This window comes from Lepisosteus oculatus, chromosome 20 (genome assembly GCF_040954835.1).
Source record: "Lepisosteus oculatus isolate fLepOcu1 chromosome 20, fLepOcu1.hap2, whole genome shotgun sequence".
Taxonomy (NCBI): Eukaryota; Metazoa; Chordata; class Actinopteri; order Semionotiformes; family Lepisosteidae; genus Lepisosteus; species Lepisosteus oculatus.
The window spans coordinates 778,986-797,420 of NC_090715.1; the positions used below are offsets into that span (position 1 = coordinate 778,986).

The following is an 18,435-nucleotide window of genomic DNA, read 5'->3' on the forward strand; positions in this document are numbered from 1 at the left end:
GTAAATTTTACACCTATGTTTTTGCCAAACCGTGGAAGGTATGAAGTGTGGCCAACTACTGAAAGTACAGATCAACCATACTGAAAATAAATGAAACAAGAACAATGAAGAGACTCCCAGGTTTGTAAGTCAGATACTTTAATGAAACAGGCAATAATTGGCACTTAGTGAAATTAAGTTAAATTGGCCCTGCACTCAAAACTAACTTGAATCATTGTTAAATGTTTGTTCAGCGCATCACAAACACACTTGGTGGTAGCCACTGCCAAAAGAAATACAAGAGTAAGGAAAAGTAACCTGCTCTTGAGCCATCAGGAGTTTTCTAGAGCAGTATGAGCCTGGACCCTGCACAGCCCAGCAACCCCTGGGATTCTCTCTCTCCCGGAGCTGAAACCAAGACCAGACCTGTTAATGGATGTAGAAACCCTTTGGAATCAAAGCATTGATTCCAATGATCCAGGTCCAAGACCATAGCTGGTCAGTCCTCCATTAACTGGACATATTCATTATACTTGCCACATTCATCAAAACGTTACATTTTGTGCAAATCTTGTGGAAGTCTAGAATGAGCTGCCTATGCATGTTGCTAAATTTAGCTGACATTTTGATTTGTTTTAATAAACAGCTGGGTGAGATCCTCAGATCAATTAACTATTAGTAAACAGCTGACCTAGACTGGCCAAATGGCCCCACTCTTGGAACCATGTTCTTACAAAGTGACAATTAACGATAAGCTAGAAAGGCCTGTTGACTTGTAGCTCTTCAGAGCCAGATCTAGCTGCGACTGAGCTAAAGGACAGTCCAGTCCTGTCTACACTCGAGCACCAATCAGTCTACTGTGTCGTTGACTGCCATCCTCTACTTGGGAATGGCTGATGAATTGCAACTTGGCCATCTCTGTAAATAGCATTAAGAATCTGACCATTAGTTCTGGTTAACAGGTTAAAGACAATATCTGTCAATCCCCACCTGCTAGCCTTTGGAAATGCTGCTCGATCCCTGTGAAAATTTCCTATCATTATTGGAAACCTTACTGTTTAAGTGTGATATTAAATTTTAGTCTAGTGCATCTTTTATTTTATTTAAAAATTAATTTAAATTTGAGCAAATTGCATGTTTGATACTTGATGCTGGGGGAGTTATATGAAAATGTTTTTTTCCAGATTTTCTCCTGCTTCCAAAGGACACCTAGGTCTGTTTTCTTTCCCCACATCATCCACTTTAAAGAAACAACTGACTCCTCTGGAGTCCAGGAGCCTAGTGTGTATTATTGCTGTGGAAAGCAACTGGTTTGTCTTTAGATATTAGAATTTGCTTCATTTTGTGATAACATCTGTGGCAAAGAAACATTTTGAAGTACTGGTGCTCTTAAAATCATTCAGAATATGACTAATGTAGAATAATTAGCATTCCTTTCACTTTTTTATTTTAATTAATGCTGATAAGCAGACAAGGGAGATGCTGGACTGAGAACACAAATATTTTCCACTTTAATAAAGTTCCACTGGTTATAAAGCAGTATCACTTTCCCGAGCAGATCGTGTCTGAAAGGTGACTTGGAGTGTAATCGACTTGAGTAGTCCTACCCTCCCATGCAAGGAGTCTCCGTTATAAGCAGTAACTGGAATGCCTAGAAGACAGGGTTTTGTGTGGCACCAGAAGGAAAGCTTTTCAGACCTGTGGGCTGCTGCAGCATGTAGTGGAAAGAGCTTTCTGAAGGTGATACAGCACCAGATCAGGGTTCTTCCATGAGAAACACCTGCTCTTACCAGACTCAAGTTTGAGCAAATGTCCACAATGTCTGAGGAAGAGGCTGATCCTGCAGTGAAGGTAGCTCTGCCTGTAGTGCTGGTGACTTCTGCCCGTTGAAGGGGTTAAACCAGTAGCAAACAAACTCCCCATTTTGTTCATAGAAATTGTTTCTCCGCTGTGTAAAGCACAACGGGTAAAGCATGACATCCTGCAGTCGGGCCACAAAGAAACGGAGAGCCAGCCAGGCTGGGGAGTTCCAGTCCTCGGAGTAGCTGGGTGGGCAGCTGTACTCTCGACAAGAGTCGGTCTCCAGCCGACCCCAGCTCCGATCGGCCCAGACCCCAGGGCTATAGCGTGGCCAGCACCCGCAGGAAGGAAATCACCAGGACGCAAAACGACTGTCCCACTCCGAAAACAAGCGCTTCCAAAGACATCATGGTCTTCCCAGCTGCCTTGTACACACCAGCTATAGCGGCACCTGCAGGCAGCAAGATGGGGAAATGCATGAGCACTCTCTGGTTTCTCTAGCATACGGACACATCTAATTCAATTTTTATATTTCAGGGTTAGAAAGGATCGACATTGATTAGTGCATTTCAAACCACAATAAAAATACTGTAACATGTGCGCAGTAACTTCAATTTACATCACAAAATAGACTGAGTTTCAAGGCATGCGCAGCGCCATGTTCTGCAATTCAGAACGAGGCAACGAGTCCCAGTGACTTGCATCGGGCTCCACGCACTGTGCACTATCAGGAAGCCGAGCAGAAAGGAGGAGTGACGTACTGGTGAGGACGCCCCCGAAAGCGGGCCCCACGATGCTCATGAGCAGGATGGCGAGGGGTGTGAAGCGTGCCACCTTGTGCTGCCGCAGGGTGACCAGGGCCAGCAGGGCGGCGGGCAGGTGGAAGGCCAGGGAGGACACCAGGGCCCACAGCAGCACGCCGTACCACATCTCTGAAACGACACCACGGACTGCTGAGTCTGGGGACGCCAGGCGCAGAGCCCCCAGCCTCACACTGAAGCTGTAGTGACCCTGAGGAATAATCTGACACGTGATTAGCACACTAACGTAAACAGGCTTTGGTGGGCAACAAAGTGGTGCTTATAAACTCCAGCCACATTCCAGGTCAATAGGCTCAGGCTCGTGTGCTTATTTTGATCTCCTGACACCATGAAATAAAAAGAAGCAGCAGCAGCTCTGGCAAAACACATGGAGACACCCCACGCTTACTAAAGAGTCTCCTAGGATCACTGATGTATTTTCACACATTTTTTAATCACTTCTCAGTAGGTGAGAGAGTCTCTAGTCATTTATAATTTTCAGGTTTCTCTCTATTATTTCAGTCACAATTCTAACAGCCACAGCGGTCAAGCGGAAACTGACCGGCGATCAGTAACGGGTAACGCTGCCATTCTGCCGCACATCACACCACCAGCCGGCAGGGGGCAGCACCAGCCGCTGCACGAAGCCAAACCAATTTACCGGCCGCAGAAACAAAACTTCACCTCTTAAGACGTGAATACATGTAACCAAAAGAAAAACCGTCTCACAGAAGCATAATCTACCAGGAAAGACGCAAATAACTTCATAATGATGTGTTTCAAGCGTGAACATTTTTTTAAAGGCAAAACCGTACCACAGTTATCTGAACATCCCAGTTGTGCCACTAACGTAACATGACAACGACATTAAAATCGAGAGCACTTCCTTGTGAGGAAGGTGTTGTGAGACGTTGTGCCATGCAAACTCGACAGGATTTCTCTGCAGATCACTCGAGTAAGTAACTTTACACCGTTCCCATCTTGAACTCGGTCCAAAACATCACCCCTTCATCGAGTCTGTAGACCCGGCTCTAACCCCTGCGGTACGAGCGATGAAACGTGCGACGTGTCCCGACTACGACAGCTAACTCTCCTTCAAAAAGAGTGGGAAAACTCTGTTCGCGTTTCTTACCTGAGAAGTCGCACATATAAGTGCCGTTGTAGCAATGGGTGCCATTTTCCACCCTTGGGACCAAACGCAAGCTGAGAATTTGTTGTACAAACCCTACATAGTTGCCGTCAGAGCTGCCCGTCTGCATTGCTCAAGCCATGGAAGAAGAAGCCAAACACAAAGGTGAACAAATAGGAGCAACAAACTACTCCAGGAGTTGGTCACCAGTCGCACGCACACCTTCTTCCTGGGTGGGAGTGAAAACAAACTCGCGGTTCGACGTCACCTCGTCCCACCGTTTGACCTGCAGTAACCCCTCTGCCTCTGTGACGCGTCCTGATTGACAGGCTCTCACGCAATCACCGGCGAGAACCCCCTCATCGAGGTGGGCTAAAGTGAAGTCACAACCAATCATGTGACGGTGATTAAAAAAATTTGAAGCGGCGTACGTAGTGGTTTACGAGAAGCACACAATATAACCACGGTTACACTTTAATAAGCAGTTTATTGCCTAAATTAATTTGTATCCAAAAAGATTACATGGTAAATCTGGACCTCAATCTTAAGTGAGTGCATTGTTAGATTATTTTTTTCACGGTTGTTTTATGTAGCCATTTCAATTATGCCACCCTTAAAATGTATTTGTGTTTTAACTGCTGTGTTTATTTTACAAATTATTAATTGCTTTGAATGTTGACGTCCTGGCTGATTTAAAGATCAACCTGTTTAAAGTTCAATGTGTGATGAAATGTCTTTTCTGAACGCAGCTCGGCGTGAACCTGCCAGGCTGCCGTAGCCGACGCTCAGGCCGCGAGAGCGGGGCGTGCTGTCTCTCGAGCCCGGTGGTGCGGGTACCTGCTCGGCGGAAGCACCGCTCTTTCCTCGGTGCACATGGAGGGAGCCACCAGCTATTCCGATTATGACTCCGAAGATTACTCCTCGGGTGCCGACGAGGACTATGTTCCTGCGGGTAACTAATATACACTTTATGCAACAGCTGAACGACGAGAAATGCAAAGTCGGTTGTGGATGTAGTTGAATGGTTAGCTTATGCTAATACCAGTGTTGCAGGGTTGCTTTTGTCTTGCGAGTTTGACAGTTCAACAGTCGCATATTTCCTTCCAAACTAAAAAGAGATTGATGTAACGGTTTTAAAAACGGCTACAACATTTCACCAAGCTCAGTTCTACACGACTTCGTCTTCCGATAGCTTTAGATCCTGCCCGGTCTCAACTGAAGGTTCAGTCACTCAAGTGAGGCTTTTTAAACAGCACACAGTCTGTTTCCGCCGAGTAGATAGGGTCAATTGCAACGAACTTCCCGAGTTAGAGTTGAGGTTTAGTTAGTACGGTCCTTTCTGGAGATCATTTCCAGCTCTGAGTTCAATTGGAGTGAAAGTTCAGTTGAACTGGTGCTTGATCCGGTTCCCAGGGCTCGGCGTTGTTGTTGTACTAATTAGCACGAACTGCAGGGGACTGTGCATCAGAACATTTCAATTCATCTGATTAGTAGGTTAATACATAGGCCACGTTAGTAAATAATTATTACTTTGGCTGTTTCTTGTTTATATTTAAACGGTTAGATTTTAATAAAGCAGTTTATTGCCTAAATTAATTTATATCCAAAAAGATTACACGGTAAATCTGGACCTCAATCTTAAGTGAGTGCATTGTTAGACTATTTTTTTCCCCACAGTTTTTTTTTCTGGTTGTTTCTTGTTTATATTTAAACAAATTAATGTTAGTTTTTAATTTAAGGACTGCATTTAGGCTACAGTTTACCGGATGAGGGTGCGTAGTTATTAATGAGATACTCAATTGCAGTTAATCACGAAACAAATGGAACGCGTTTGGAACAGGACGCTCCCGCATTAGTGCGGCTTTAATTTCCTTTGTTAACGAGGCACTCCGGACGAACAAGCGGACTCATCGCTACTGCTAAATCGTTACAAAACACACCAACTAATGACCAGTAAAGTTAAGTTTTATTTTTAACAAACTTGAAATTAAATTTATAAAATTACTTGAGGGGAAATATTGTTCATCTGACCTAAGCATTTCTATTTTTTTAAGGTAATACATTTCTTTAGCATGGTGCTTTTGCTTACTTTTGAGAACTTTAATTTTCTCTGGAAATAATGTTTTCTCTCTCTCTCCTCCTGTGTCAGTAGGAGTTTCCAATTCAAATTAAGCTCTTTTTTTAGTCAGTTCCAAGATCTTCCTTTCAAAGCGGGGAAGAGCTCGCTGGTGTGTTGCTCTGCTAAGTCGTGTTGGCTGATCGTCTCCCTCTGCCTGGTTGTCGGGATCTTCTGCACCCCTCTCCTCCACATCAGCACTCTCCACTCCACTCCACCTTCGCTGTCAGAGTCAGTCTTGTCTTGTGGCTGCAGAGAATGTCCCGTCTGCTGGGATGATATATTTGAAATGTGTTCTAAGTTTGAGACAGTCGACGATCTTGCAATATGTACTATATGTGCATGTTGTGAAGTGGTGAGAAAATGTGACTGTTGTTGTATCAATCCACCTGTCGAGTCTTTTTTATGTGGCACATCAGTCTGTGTTTGATGTGAAGGGAGCTGATGTCACAGTAGAGGAGAGGGAGGCAGAGTCTCCCACAGAAGCTTGTGAGGCTCCAGCTCTGGCTTCCCCACTCCACTGTACCCCCTAAAACAAAATACAAGAGTAGTAAGAACGTGCACATGCTGAAATACAAAAATCGCAATATATGGCGTACTTACTTGAGCTCCATCTTCACTTCCCAGGTCTCTTACAGCACCTGATTAAAGTACCAAACAGTATTGTTTTATCTTTTTCAGTTGCATACCTATTAGTGTGAGGCTGCAAAGATAGAAAATCTGTATAATTTCAGTTCTCTAATTTGGTGTCCACGTTGAACACAGGGTGGAGTAATTTTGGCAACTGAGACATTAAAATTAAAACATCTTGCTTCTCCAGAGAAGCCACCCTAGTATTTAAAGAAATGCATAGTCTTACCGTATGTATTTATTCCAGTGCCTTCCACTTTAGCAAGAAGTTTTGGTACTATTGACCTTATTTCTGCGCACAGCTGGGGCAGAGGCGCCTGCCTGACGACCGAAGGGCACGTTGCTGTGTCATGGCATTGTGGGCCTCGATTTTCAGCCTCTTCATGGCTTTTTAAGTTGGTTATGCTGGACGGCCATCTTTCTGGGAAGCTGGCATGAAAGCTGCTAGTTACGGACTTCCAGGGATTGGTTCACTTCAGTATTGTTGTGGAGTCCTTTTTAGCATCCTCCAATGTCTCCACAACATACTTGAAAAGCTCAATGAAATAGTTTTTTGAACTAATGTGTAGTTCTGAACTCAAAGAGCCATGGTTGCAGTTCTTTTTTGTAAAGCAAAATGAGGCATTTATAGGCTATACACTAACGATATGTTATAGTCAGCTGTGATCTTACACTGGAAATTGTTTGCAAGGCTTTTGAACTATAAGGTATTTGAAGTGTGAATTAATTATAAAACAATAGTTGGTCATCATGAATGAGTTTTGCAAACTGCCTGTAGAGCAAATATTTTCTGATCAATGTAATATTTAAAAACCAATATTAAAGTGCTTCTAAATTACAGATGTAATAAGTAAACTAGCTTCATTACTCGATGATCTTGGTAACAGTCCTGACCTTCTGCCCTCCACAGTCTGCTCCGCCAGCAGCCAAAGGCAATGAGTGGGCAATTGGAACAAATTACAATGCTCCACGACAGGTGTTCTCGTTGCTTTCTTTTATAAAGTTACACCACGTTGACAGAGTCACTCAAAATCTGCGAAGATGCTGAGCATGTATGTGTTTGAAGCGTACAGTCTGCCCAAATTATATCCAGTCGATATTGCAATTTGTATAATCCATTCATTGCATTTAGCGAATGGGAGTTTAAAATGCGGTACAGGCTTTCAAAGAATGGTGTCAGGAGACTAATTAAGATACTGAAGCTTCAACTGCGATCCAAGGGAAGAGGAGGGCATCCCTTGGACCCCACACCAAGTTTTATTAACTTTTTCATTGTGGTGGCAATATTATAAAAGTACACTAGGGCACCGTTTGCTGCACAGTTCACAGAGTCGCTGCAGCCATTGCGTCCCTACATACAGTACGACCTCCATTGCTATGGCAAATGAAGAGAAGAAACGGGGTATCTGCACAGCTTTTTACACTACAGTCGGAATCCTAGGAGTTGTTGGTTCTATTGATTGATTGTACACATATCCCTATCCCCACTTTCACAGGCGAAGGAAAGGTCCTGTTTACATCAACAGCCGTGGGTATGTGAACATAACCTGAGATTTTTCAATGTGGTAGCAGGTTGGGCAGGCAGTACACATGATGCTTGAATTTTCTGCAGCAGCCATCAGAAATCAATTTTGGAGGAAGGATTGTATTGTGGAGTTCTCATGGGTGACCGTGATTATCCTTTATGACGGTATCTTCTGACACCTATGCACGATCCTGTGCCATTACAAGAACTGCACTATAACAGGAGTCATAAAAACGCAAGAAGCCACTTTTGGAATTGTAAAACAACGCTTTGCTTGTCTGTCATTTGGTTTGCGTATCAGTCCATCAAGAGCCAGCACCTTCCTCATGGCATGTCCAGTCCTACACAACCTTGCGATTGACTGGGATGAGCCACCTCTTCCGGCTCCAAGGCATGCAGCACACTCTGGCTGTTTCAACACGGTCATTACTGGAGCACAGCCACAGGACAGAGGAGGGACTATCATAAATAATTGAACTATCATAAATAATCACTTTTGAGATGCAGAGTTTCTTTCTTTCTTTAATGTATGCTTGCATTTGCCTAAAGATATTTTTCTCCATACCACCCATTTCCTCATTATCCCTGCTTTCCTCTGATAACCACAAATATGGAGACCCATCACAATGAAATATATAACAAATCTATTCAGTTGACTCCCAGATTTTATAGAACACATTAAAGGCTCGCGCTCCATTTATTTAACTATTTTCTTAAGTTCTGTTCTCTTCACTCCCTATCATATCTTAAAATTCCCAGCTACTAATAATAATTGACAATAAATGCAATTATTAGTAAATGACACTTTTGTTAATAGACATAAGTAAGTGTTGAGCAATTTAAGTTAAATGTTACAATAATTTTTCAAGTGACGGATGTATAAATTCAGTGCGTAGTGGCAATATTCCCACTATATTCGGGAGCCTTCTAATGCGATCTAGCATTACCCCAAGTATGGTACTTAGTTGCTTAAACTATATGAGGAGGTGGTTTAAGTTAGTCTGCTACTGTAGTTGCATCTAGAGGGTAGCAGCTGTTACTTTGTGTTCGTTGCAATTGAGAACAGGTTTAGTATGGTGCTGCGGAATAAGCACAGTGGCAAAGTTAGTTGCAATTGGTCTTAAGGCGCAGCACAAGTTTAGACCGCAGCTGCGTGGTAAGCACAGGTTGAACTCCTGTTAGTACGCGGCTTTCAGTTCATTGCAATTGACCAATATAGTCTTGGTAGTCCTGATTCATAAACATCCACCAGTTCAGCTGTGTATTTTTTATACGGCCTGGATTACAAATTGACTATCAGCCGGACACTTAGAATGAAATGCCGTTTGCGGGCTTTTGAGGAGAATTCCACAAATCCATCTGAATAGCTTCTCCCAACTCCTCAGGAGCTGCTGCTTAAAAGACACCTGCTAAACCTGAAAACACACTGCCTGTCCAGGAGCAGAATTGCACAAGACTGCTTTATTACACAGTGGTCAGCATTGCTGCCTCACAGTGCTGGGGTCCTGGGTTCAGTTCCTGAGGTGCTGTCTGTGTGGAGTTTGCATGTTCTCCTCATGTTCTTATGGGTTTCCTCCCAGTGCTCTGGTTTCCTTTAACAAGCCAAATGACCTGGGAAAACTGCCCCAGGTGTGTGTCTATGTGTGCCCTGTGATGGACTGGCGTCTCTAGTAATTGATCCAGGCTATACCCTGCCTTCTGCCCGGTGCTTTCCAGGAGAGACTCCAGCTCCCCAGTGATACGGAATTGGATGAAACAGTTAGACAATGGATGGATGATAACTTACTGAGGCTGATTCCTTGGGAGAGCCTGTACCTTGTTATTGCTTATAATAAAACAAAGAAGAGTTCCAAGGCCCAGCCCAGGCTAGTGTCTCTCTTGCTCCTGAACAGCTCAGCCCTGCAGGCCCTCAGTGGATAGAAGGAACTGGTGAGATGCCTTTCGGTTTTAACATCTAATTGGGTTTGGCCTGTAGCCGCTATGGCTGGAATGAGCAACTCCCTGTGCCTGTCTGCAGCACCAGGGATGTTCCTGGTCTGAGCCCAGTGGAGAGGAGCATGTAGATCTGATGCACCTGTCTCAGCCTGCTGCTGAATGTTCTTTCTCTGCGTGACAGAGGAGGAGCTCAGTGAAGATGACATGAGCGAGTGTGTGAGAGAGGACGCAGCAGGAGAAGAAGGCCAGGGGCATGCAGAGGACATGAGGAAGAGGAGGAGGAAAGGTGGCAAAGGCCTTGCAGTGAGGTAAGCAGGCTGGGTGACGCTCTGTCTCCTGGAGACCTGGAACAGGCCGGAGCCCCTCCTGCCTGCAGGACACTCCCTGCGACTGCCTGTCATCATTCATGGTCTCAGTACTCTTGTGGTATTTTGGAGGTTCCCAAGTGGTTCACACGGTAAAGGGGCTCTTCTGGGCTGCAGGCTGAACCTCACAATCTAAGTGGTAAATGGAGTCTGTTCCTGCAGCTTTATGATCACTGTGATTTGCCGTCATATAAAGACCCCAGTTTAAGAGCCTGGGGCTGCATGAGACCCCGGGCAGGGAGGGACCTGACTCGGGCAGACCTGCAGCCCCTGGTGTCCGGCTGGGGTCGCGGGAGATGGGGGCGGGGGGCAGTTCGGCTGGCTCACCGAGGCACGTCTCCTGGCAGGAAGCGGAAGAGAGGAGGCCTGCAGCCAGAGGGAGAGGAGGATGGGGGCGTGCCAGTGGAGGAGCCCGGGGGAGAGAAGCAGAGTGGCACCGGAGAGAGGAAGAAGGCTGACGACCTGTGGGCCAGCTTCCTCAGTGAGGTGGGGCCTCGACCCAAACCCGCCGGAGCGGCACAGAGCCAGCAGGTACCTGCCTTGCGTCAGCGAGTCCTCCTGGAGGGGTGCTCATTCTTCCTGCTTCTTGTTTTGCATTTCAACCTTTTGGAATTTTTGCACCTTATTAAAATGTTTCCTACACCTTTTCTCTAAATTATTACAGTTTTCTGGACAGATCAGTAGAAACTAACCTGGTATTGTAGGTAGTGTTTGTTGTGCATGGAACTATTCAATTATTAAAACCTGCAGTTCTACCAGTCTTCCAGGGACCTTTGGGAACGAAGTCAAGGTGCTTTATGTAATCCTGCAGGTTTTCAGGCAGCTGCAATAGTGAGTTTTTTAACATACACTGTTAAGAAATGTCTGGTCTGCTTTTTTCTCAGGCTGTGGGTGGTGATGAAAACCAATCCAGCAAGACAGATGCAGCGCCAAGAGAAGTTAAAAATAAAGAGCCATCAAAAGTCACAATAACAAAAGTGTTTGATTTCGCAGGAGAAGAAGTTCGGTAAGTGTGCACATGATCAGTGACAATAATGCCAGACTTCACGCAAGTCCTTTTGCATCCACCAGGTGGCAGCATCTCTCTATGCACTGGACATATGAGGGTTTGCTGTGGTGTGGGTGTGTGACAAGTGTGTCTTCATATGCAGCCAAAATGGAACTTAGGGGAAAAATGTAGAGCAGGTGTTCTCATCTTTCCTTCAGTGTCTGATTTATTTGGTGTAAAACAGAGGATGGTTTAATGTAATGACTTTAAGAGCCTGATAAGTAGGAATGTACTCTTGGTAATTTTGAAGGCAGTCATATTCCCTGCACAGTAAGCTCACACAAATCCAAAAATGTCAACCCACCTTATTGTCTTATGCACTTATTTGATAAAAACGAGTTATTGTACACCGCTATCTCAGTCCTGCATGGTATTGAAATTGAGGTTATTTAAATGCCTGTGAGCAAATGTTTTCACTGTTCCCGTGGCAGAGTTAGACTTTTGCTTGGGAGAACAACAGAGCAGTGATTCCTCTCTGTTACCGTGAAACACGGAGAAGAACCATGCATGTGGTTGTTTTGTTTTCCCACGAAGAAAGAGGCTTTGTTTCCAGTGTCATCCGCTCTTGAACGCACTTGCCACTGCGTGGCTGATGCGCTCAGCTGAGCTGCCAGACAGACAGCTGCAGGTGTCCAGTCATGGCCATTGCCTGAGGTCAGCTCATGGTTGTACTGAATGGCCTGAGGACTGGGTGTATGGCTTTGAAACTGTGGCCTCGAACCTTGAGCATCTGTGTGTGTGACCTGCACCTGCAGGCTGGTGAAAGCCCGGTGAGGTGCTGCAGTGCTTTGTGTTGCTGTAATCGCCTGTGGCTTTCACCTCCTAGCTCTCCCGGTTCCCAGCCGATTGCTCAGCCACTGTGCCTTCAGCGTGGTCACAGCAGAGGTCGGAAAGCACTGTATTTATTCCTGTCACACGCTTCTCATACAGAGCGCCAGTGTGGCTCAGGGCTCAGGGTCGGGGGTTAGCAGACATCCGTTGTGCGTTATACAGTTGAGCCTTCGATCGTCTCAGAGGGAGTGGAGCCCAGGCTCACAGGCTTGAGTTGCTGGTGCTTTTAATAATTGAACAGGCCACTGGAAGGTGACATTTACTGTAGGAAACTGATTGAGCTGTGACAGTAGTTTTACTGTCTGGCCTGATTGAGCTGTGACTGATGAAATGCACTGCCCTGGTTCAAGTCCTCCTACGCAGGAGACTGACCCCAGCTTCTAGTCAAGGGTTTCTATGGTTCCATAATTTTCCCTGATTTTCAAAAGTTGGTGGATGTATTATTAATGAGCAAAGCTAGTTTTGTGTGAGTGTATCCAAATTATATTTCTATTTTAATGGGTGTACAATTGTTATTACTGATGATTTTACAGATTTTGACCTGCCAGTGCCTCAGCAAGTGACTTGGTCCCTTTCATTGATCTGTCCTTCCCACACAGAAGAACAGAAGGCACTTCTTTACGCACAGGGTTGTGGGAGTATGGCTCTAGCTCTGAAGCCATGTTGTTGAAGCCAATATCTTGAAACAGCTGGATGAGATCTTTAGACCAATTAGTAGCGGATTACCAGACAAGCTGAAAGGGCTTCTCTTCCTCGTTTGTGATCTTCCTTGCAATAATTTCTCCCAGGGTGACAAAGGAGGTGGATGCTGACTCCAGAGAAGCAAGGTCATTTCTGAAGAAGAAGGAGGAGGAGGAGAAAGAGCAGCAGAAAGGTCCGACCAAGCCAGTGGTCCCCACGCTGACACCTGGACCCAGGTACCCCTGAGCGCCTTAGACACCTGTTCCTGCTCACTCGCACAGGGGCACCAGGGCACTGGGCTTGATGGGAACATGCTCCCCTCTCTCCCAGCAGTGCCTGTTGCCAGACTAATCCTGATACACAACCTGAACACTGCTGCAAGTTTCTCCTGATGCTCTTAATGTGGTTGAAGTACTACTCGGCTACTTTATCTCACTTATTCCAGCTCCTGTTTGAGAAAAGCAAACACCAGCCATCAGTTAAAAGAAATCTGAGCAGGCAAGCATTTCTCACATCATGTTTTGCTTTTTTGAAAAGAAATTCCAGCATTCCTCGGTTTCGCCAGGCTTTCTCAGTCCGGTTGAAGAGACTGAGGCGGTGCAGGCATCCTCCATACCAGGAGATATTGGCTGGTGTTGTTTTTTTGGTCCACTATTGATTTTTTTTAGAACACTTTCACAGTCCAATGCCATAATTTTGCTCTTCAACAGAAAATAATCTTCCCAGAATGAAAGATCAATATTGGTTTTATTATCTTAATGTATTCCTTCCCCCATCCTCTCTCCGCTGCTCAGCTGCCCTGGGCTCTTAGCAAACTCCCTCCATAACAAATAACAAATCCATGTGAAAATTAAGATTTAAAACAAAAGTGAAAGCGCTTCGGTTGAGATGAGTCTGTACCCTGATGTGAGATGAAATGAATGAAAGTTGCTTGTTTGTGTCGTGTTAAAGGACTGGTCTGTGCGACATTGGCATTGAAAGGGCTTTCAACAGTGTTTGCATGTCTTACTGTCGCTGTGTTTGAGAAATTGAAAAAAAAAGTCATCGCTCCCACACAAACCTTTCAATGCTAGTTTGCCAGCAAGCTGGCTTCACAGTCTTTGCTCTGCAGGGATGAAAGACTGCTGGTTGTGAACCTGAGAGAGCTGGACTTTTTCTGTTGACTTCGCTCCTCGGTGCTGGTGTGTTTCAGACATGGCAGGCATCAAGCGTGGCAGTGGGAGTGACTGTCCTGGTGTTGGTTCTGGGGTGTTGAGGAGGGTATCCTCCCTTTTGGGAGATTTGGGTGTTTGGAAGAGCCTGTCAGAGCTCAGTTCAGACTGGGCCCCCTCAGCTCTCAGCGCATGGTATGTTATCGTCTACAGCTGTCACTATGAAGGACAACAAAAGACATGTTTATGCGAAAGGGCCGAGTGAGTGTGGAGGAAACTGCCCAGCCATATTGTTGAAGCTGATACTCCAGCTTCTTTCAGGGAGAGGCTGAATGAGATTTTCAGATCCGTTAGCTACAACTACGGAACGGGCCAGATGTTCCAATGGCTCCTCTCGCCTGTGACGGGTCTTGGGGACGGGCGTGTTTTCCTCTGAGGCAGTCAGCAGCACTCCAGCCAAGAGTTTTCCTCCCCGGGAAGAACAGAGCGTCCTGAGGCACTTCCTGCGTTTAAAGAACTGCTTACCTTCGACAACAGGAAATGGCTTTAATCTTCTTGGCCCCCATGGGAAAAAATGTTGTGCTTAATTAAGTTTTTTTTTTCTTCCTGAAGGCGATTTAGGAGATTTAGGGGATTTCAATCTAAAGAGTTGAGAGAGAGATTTGGACCTGCTAGTCAGTGTTTTGTGTGGAAAAAGTAGAAATTGTGTCATGGAATGGTTTGTTTTTAAAACTCAGATTCCAGTGTCCTTTCATAGTCCTGATAGGTAGAACTGTCATAGCCAGAAGGATCCAGAATTCCTTAATAAAGATGGAGGCCAGCCAGGCAGCACGGAGAGTGTTGTTCCACTGCTCTGGTCTTGCTGGGGTGCCAGGGTATGGGGTGCTCTCAGCCAGGCGATCTCAATTGAGGATGCAGCCTGCATCACCTCTCCAGGTGTAAAATTGCAGGCCTGATCTGTTGAGTGCTTCGTGGTTTCCTGTAGCTTGGTTCTTCAGAAACTGCAATGAGACTTACTGGACACTCTCAGCATATACTTGTGTTTGGTGCTGCCAGCGTTCTGAAGTGCAGTGCTCAGTCCTGTTCTAGTCCAGGCCAGGCTGTGGCAGAGGCCCTGACACAGACTCTCAAATTCCTATCGGGTTCCCTGGGAGAGAAGCTTTGGGCTGCTGTTGCCAGCTGGAAATTTTGCAGTGTGCTTTGAGGTTGGAGCAGGAAAGGGCTGAGTCAGCAGTCTCGTAGCCAGAAATACGCAGTGCTGGTTTGAGATCCGCTAGTTTTAGTTAATAGCACTTCTTAAAGAAACAGCTTGTTCTTTTTTTTTTATTTCTGCCTTTGCCTGTAAATTGCAAGCTCGCTGATTGTCACTAAAGCTTACTTTGTGCAGGGGATTGGAGATCTGAGCAAGGCAATGTCTTGCTGATCAGCTGGGGGCCGAGGGAGTGATGCTGAAAGCTGTGCTGCTGCACCAACTGAGTAGAGCTGCCTGGTTACTGGAGCAGAAATAAAACTCAGTGGTTTGTTGCTGACCTTTCCAGTTCTGTGGTTGCCTCATAAGCAACAGCACATTTTGAAAGATCAGCTAGCTGCATTGCCGAAAGCCAGTGTGACGAGTGAATGAGAGTGGGAACGTGACTTTTTAGACTGTTAGTCTTGGGAGTGAACAGGTTTCTCTGGGGGCCCTGAGTTTCCCCTGATTTCCAGATCAGTTTGGGACCCACACACTGTTTCTCACAGTTATGTGGCTTTATTGTGACATCGCCAGAATCTTTTCCCAAGCAGGCCGCCCCTCCATAAAAAAATGATTCAGCACTCTCTCTGCAAATGACTCTTTCAAACATCCGGCAGCGTAGGTATCTTTGAAAAATGCTTTGCATCCAGAGTCGAATACTGGGAGATGTAATGAGGCTTGAATTATTTACAGCACGTACTCTTGACTCTGAACCAAGGAGCACTGGCATTACAGGGCTTAAGTAAGCGTGTTTCACAACCTTGCTATTGTGAGATCTGCTGATGTACACAGCTGTTTAATGTAGTTTTGATTTTGTGTACGAGTTTTGTGCTGTGAAACTTGGGAAGGATTGAGGCTTTGTCTCTGCAGCTGAAAGATTGTGCAGTGCCTGAGCCCAACAGGCAGGATGAACCGCCCCTGTGTCTGTAGTGCTGCTGCAGTGCCATGTTCTGGCCTGTCCTTCTGTTTTTCTCTGGGCTTCGGTTGCTGCAGCGATCCTGAGTTCCCTCATTGTCCAGGCTGTCCTTCTGAAGATTCCCGTACTTATGCAGGGCCATCCCAAGACCCCTTTGAAGGTTAGTTAAGAATTAGTTAGTTGACTAGGCAACTGGCTGATCATATTCCAACATATTGTCTCTCCTGGTACAGAGAGAGAGAGCACTCTTCCCTGTCACTCCACTCACTTTGAACCCCCTACTGCCATGAGACAGCCTGGTTCCTGCAGGGTGTGGATGTCCAGACCCTTCATCTCTCCAACTGGCTGTAGTTCCCAATGCTGCCCAGCTGTGTGCCTGAGTTTCTAGAAAAATGCGGGAAACTTTGCCGTAACACTGAGAAAGTAAACTGCTATCGGCAAGTTGAATATAAAATTGCTGTGTAGTGATGAAACCTAGAGCAAGATAAAAGTTAAGTTACCTGCCAGGGGTCTCAGCTTTCCTGTCTTGAACTGTAGTGTCTGTAGGAGCCCGGTTTTGAAGCACTGTTTTAATCTCCTGATTTTCCCGGGGATTGTTTGATGCAGTACATTAATGCCAGCCCAGCCAGGCGGATTAACATTGCCGCTGAGTCTCGGCAGCCTGTGTGGGCTTTGCAATGCTTTTGTATTTCCCTGAGGGGCACTTCTTGGTTGGCTGATACCCGTCCTGCTTTGGCAAATGTTTACAGGTAATAACCTTCTGCTGGGCCTTACTCTTGCTCTTCTTGCCGTCCCTGTGTGCCAAACAAAAGCCAGCTGTTTGCATATCTTGCCATCACTGTTGTGCTAAATACTCAGCCTTCAAGCCCAGATCAGAATTTACATTTTTCCAATTAAACCTTGGCAGACCCTGACTTTGGCTCAGTCCTGTTGATGAAAATGGCCCATATGCTGGGCTCCTTCAGGGCACATAAACTACAGGTATGGGAGATACCTGTGCTTGTTATGGAATTAGGGTTAGTGAGGTGCACAGTCGAGTGGCCAGGGGGCGCTCTGACACCTTGTTTGGCCTTTTCTAAATTTCCTGTAAATCGTAAGCAGCAAGGGACTTGATGCACTGCCTGTTCTTCTAAAGAACTGAACATCTCTTTGCTGTCTTGGTCTGGTACATCTCGCTCCCCTTGTAGTCGACTGGTCTTGGGCAACATTTTCTCTGACGTGTCCCGGAGTGAGCTTCAAACACATGGCCAGGTGGTTTATTTTTGTACACACGCTGTATAAAGGTGTGCCCTTTTTTCCAGTAGTAAGGAAAGTACTACTCCAGTATGTCCAAACTTTGGCAGCCAGAATCCTGACCAGGCCTAGTGCAAGTGATCACGTTACTTCATTACTCTTTTTAAGTTGTAGGTTTAATAACATGTCGTTGTTGTTCTGTGTTTGTTTTTGGTAATTACTTAAAGTCTTTGTATTGGATCATACATGCAAATAAGCATTTAATTACACTTGTGCCTATGACAATAAGCTAAACTTAACAGTACTCCTATCCTGGAGTCCTTGCACTGGCTTCTTGTCAGATTTCGTGGCGACTTCAAAGTCCTCGTGCTCACCTCTAAGGCTCTGCTTGGCTTGGAGCCTCAGTACCTGTCTGAAGTGCTATTGTCTGACTCCCCAGCTCACAACCTTTGCTCTTCTAATTCTGGTCTCCTATCTGTCCCCCAAGCCCGTCTATACCCTGTGGGTGACAGGGCCTTCTCCTGTTATGCTCCAAAGCTATGGAACTCTCTCCCCAAGGATATCAGAGAGTCACCTTCTCTAAACTCCTTCAAATCCAGGCTCAGAACCTTCTTCTTTAGATGAGCATTTTTATTTTGTTATTGTTTTGTAAAGCGCTTTGAGAAGCCACCTTTAGAGGTGCTATATAAAATAGTTTATTATGATATTAGTAAGGGGATGAATCTAAGTCCTCCATTGGCCTTTGTTGAAAGTAAAGTGGTTCTCAATTATGGAACGTTGGAGAGCTGTCGGAGCAGCAAGTTCTTTGGTTTTCTTACAGAAACAGCAGGATAAGATTCGCAGGTCATTAAGTTAGTGAAGTTCAAACAAGCACCATTGTCCAAGTGTTCTCTCGTTGATAGTTTTTGTGAGAGACTGGATAGAGCTGTCTGAGAAGTTATGCTCTTGGATTGCACTCTTACTCTAAAAGGGTTCAACACACTTTGACACATGACACGTAACAACATCAAGCTGGAGTTCAGGATGTGTAGTGTGAGCCATCATGAAGTACAAGCAGTATACAGA

At 45.4% G+C, this 18,435-nt stretch overlaps 2 protein-coding genes across 3 annotated transcripts in view; one reads left to right on the forward strand and one right to left on the reverse strand.

Moving 5' to 3' along the window:
- Window positions 1-121: 121 nt before the first annotated feature.
- tmem170a (transmembrane protein 170A) lies at window positions 122-4,035 on the reverse strand. The gene is made up of 3 exons (XM_006641512.3): window positions 3,712-4,035; window positions 2,541-2,711; window positions 122-2,230 (listed from the first exon to the last, which is right to left on the reverse strand). Exons 1-3 carry the CDS (start codon window positions 3,836-3,838, stop codon window positions 2,100-2,102), a joined length of 429 nt encoding a protein of 142 aa, XP_006641575.2. The 5' UTR covers window positions 3,839-4,035; the 3' UTR covers window positions 122-2,099.
- An 88-nt stretch (window positions 4,036-4,123) lies between these two features.
- cfdp1 (craniofacial development protein 1) overlaps window positions 4,124-18,435 on the forward strand; it is a 37,597-nt gene continuing 23,285 nt past the window's right edge. Inside the window, exons 1-6 of one of the 2 annotated variants that reach the window (XM_015368504.2) lie at window positions 4,124-4,256; window positions 4,458-4,660; window positions 10,096-10,222; window positions 10,627-10,810; window positions 11,164-11,285; window positions 12,947-13,075. In XM_015368504.2, coding sequence (XP_015223990.2) covers window positions 4,582-4,660; window positions 10,096-10,222; window positions 10,627-10,810; window positions 11,164-11,285; window positions 12,947-13,075 — 641 coding nt within the window. In that variant the 5' untranslated portion in view covers window positions 4,124-4,256; window positions 4,458-4,581. The remainder of the gene's footprint in view (window positions 4,257-4,457; window positions 4,661-10,095; window positions 10,223-10,626; window positions 10,811-11,163; window positions 11,286-12,946; window positions 13,076-18,435) is intronic. The other variant, XM_015368503.2, reaches the window with a different exon arrangement.

What these genes read in the sequence shown, in the direction of transcription:
- tmem170a (XM_006641512.3), bottom strand. Translation starts at nt 3,838, where the DNA reads ATGCAGACGGGCAGCTCTGACGGCAACTATGTAGGGTTTGTACAACAA. An exon ending in TTATATGTGCGACTTCTCAG is followed by an intron (nt 2,712 to 3,711) that starts GTAAGAAACGCG and finishes GTGTCGTTTCAG; the next exon opens with AGATGTGGTACGGCGTGCTG. An exon ending in TTTCGGGGGCGTCCTCACCA is followed by an intron (nt 2,231 to 2,540) that starts GTACGTCACTCC and finishes TGCTGCCTGCAG; the next exon opens with GTGCCGCTATAGCTGGTGTG.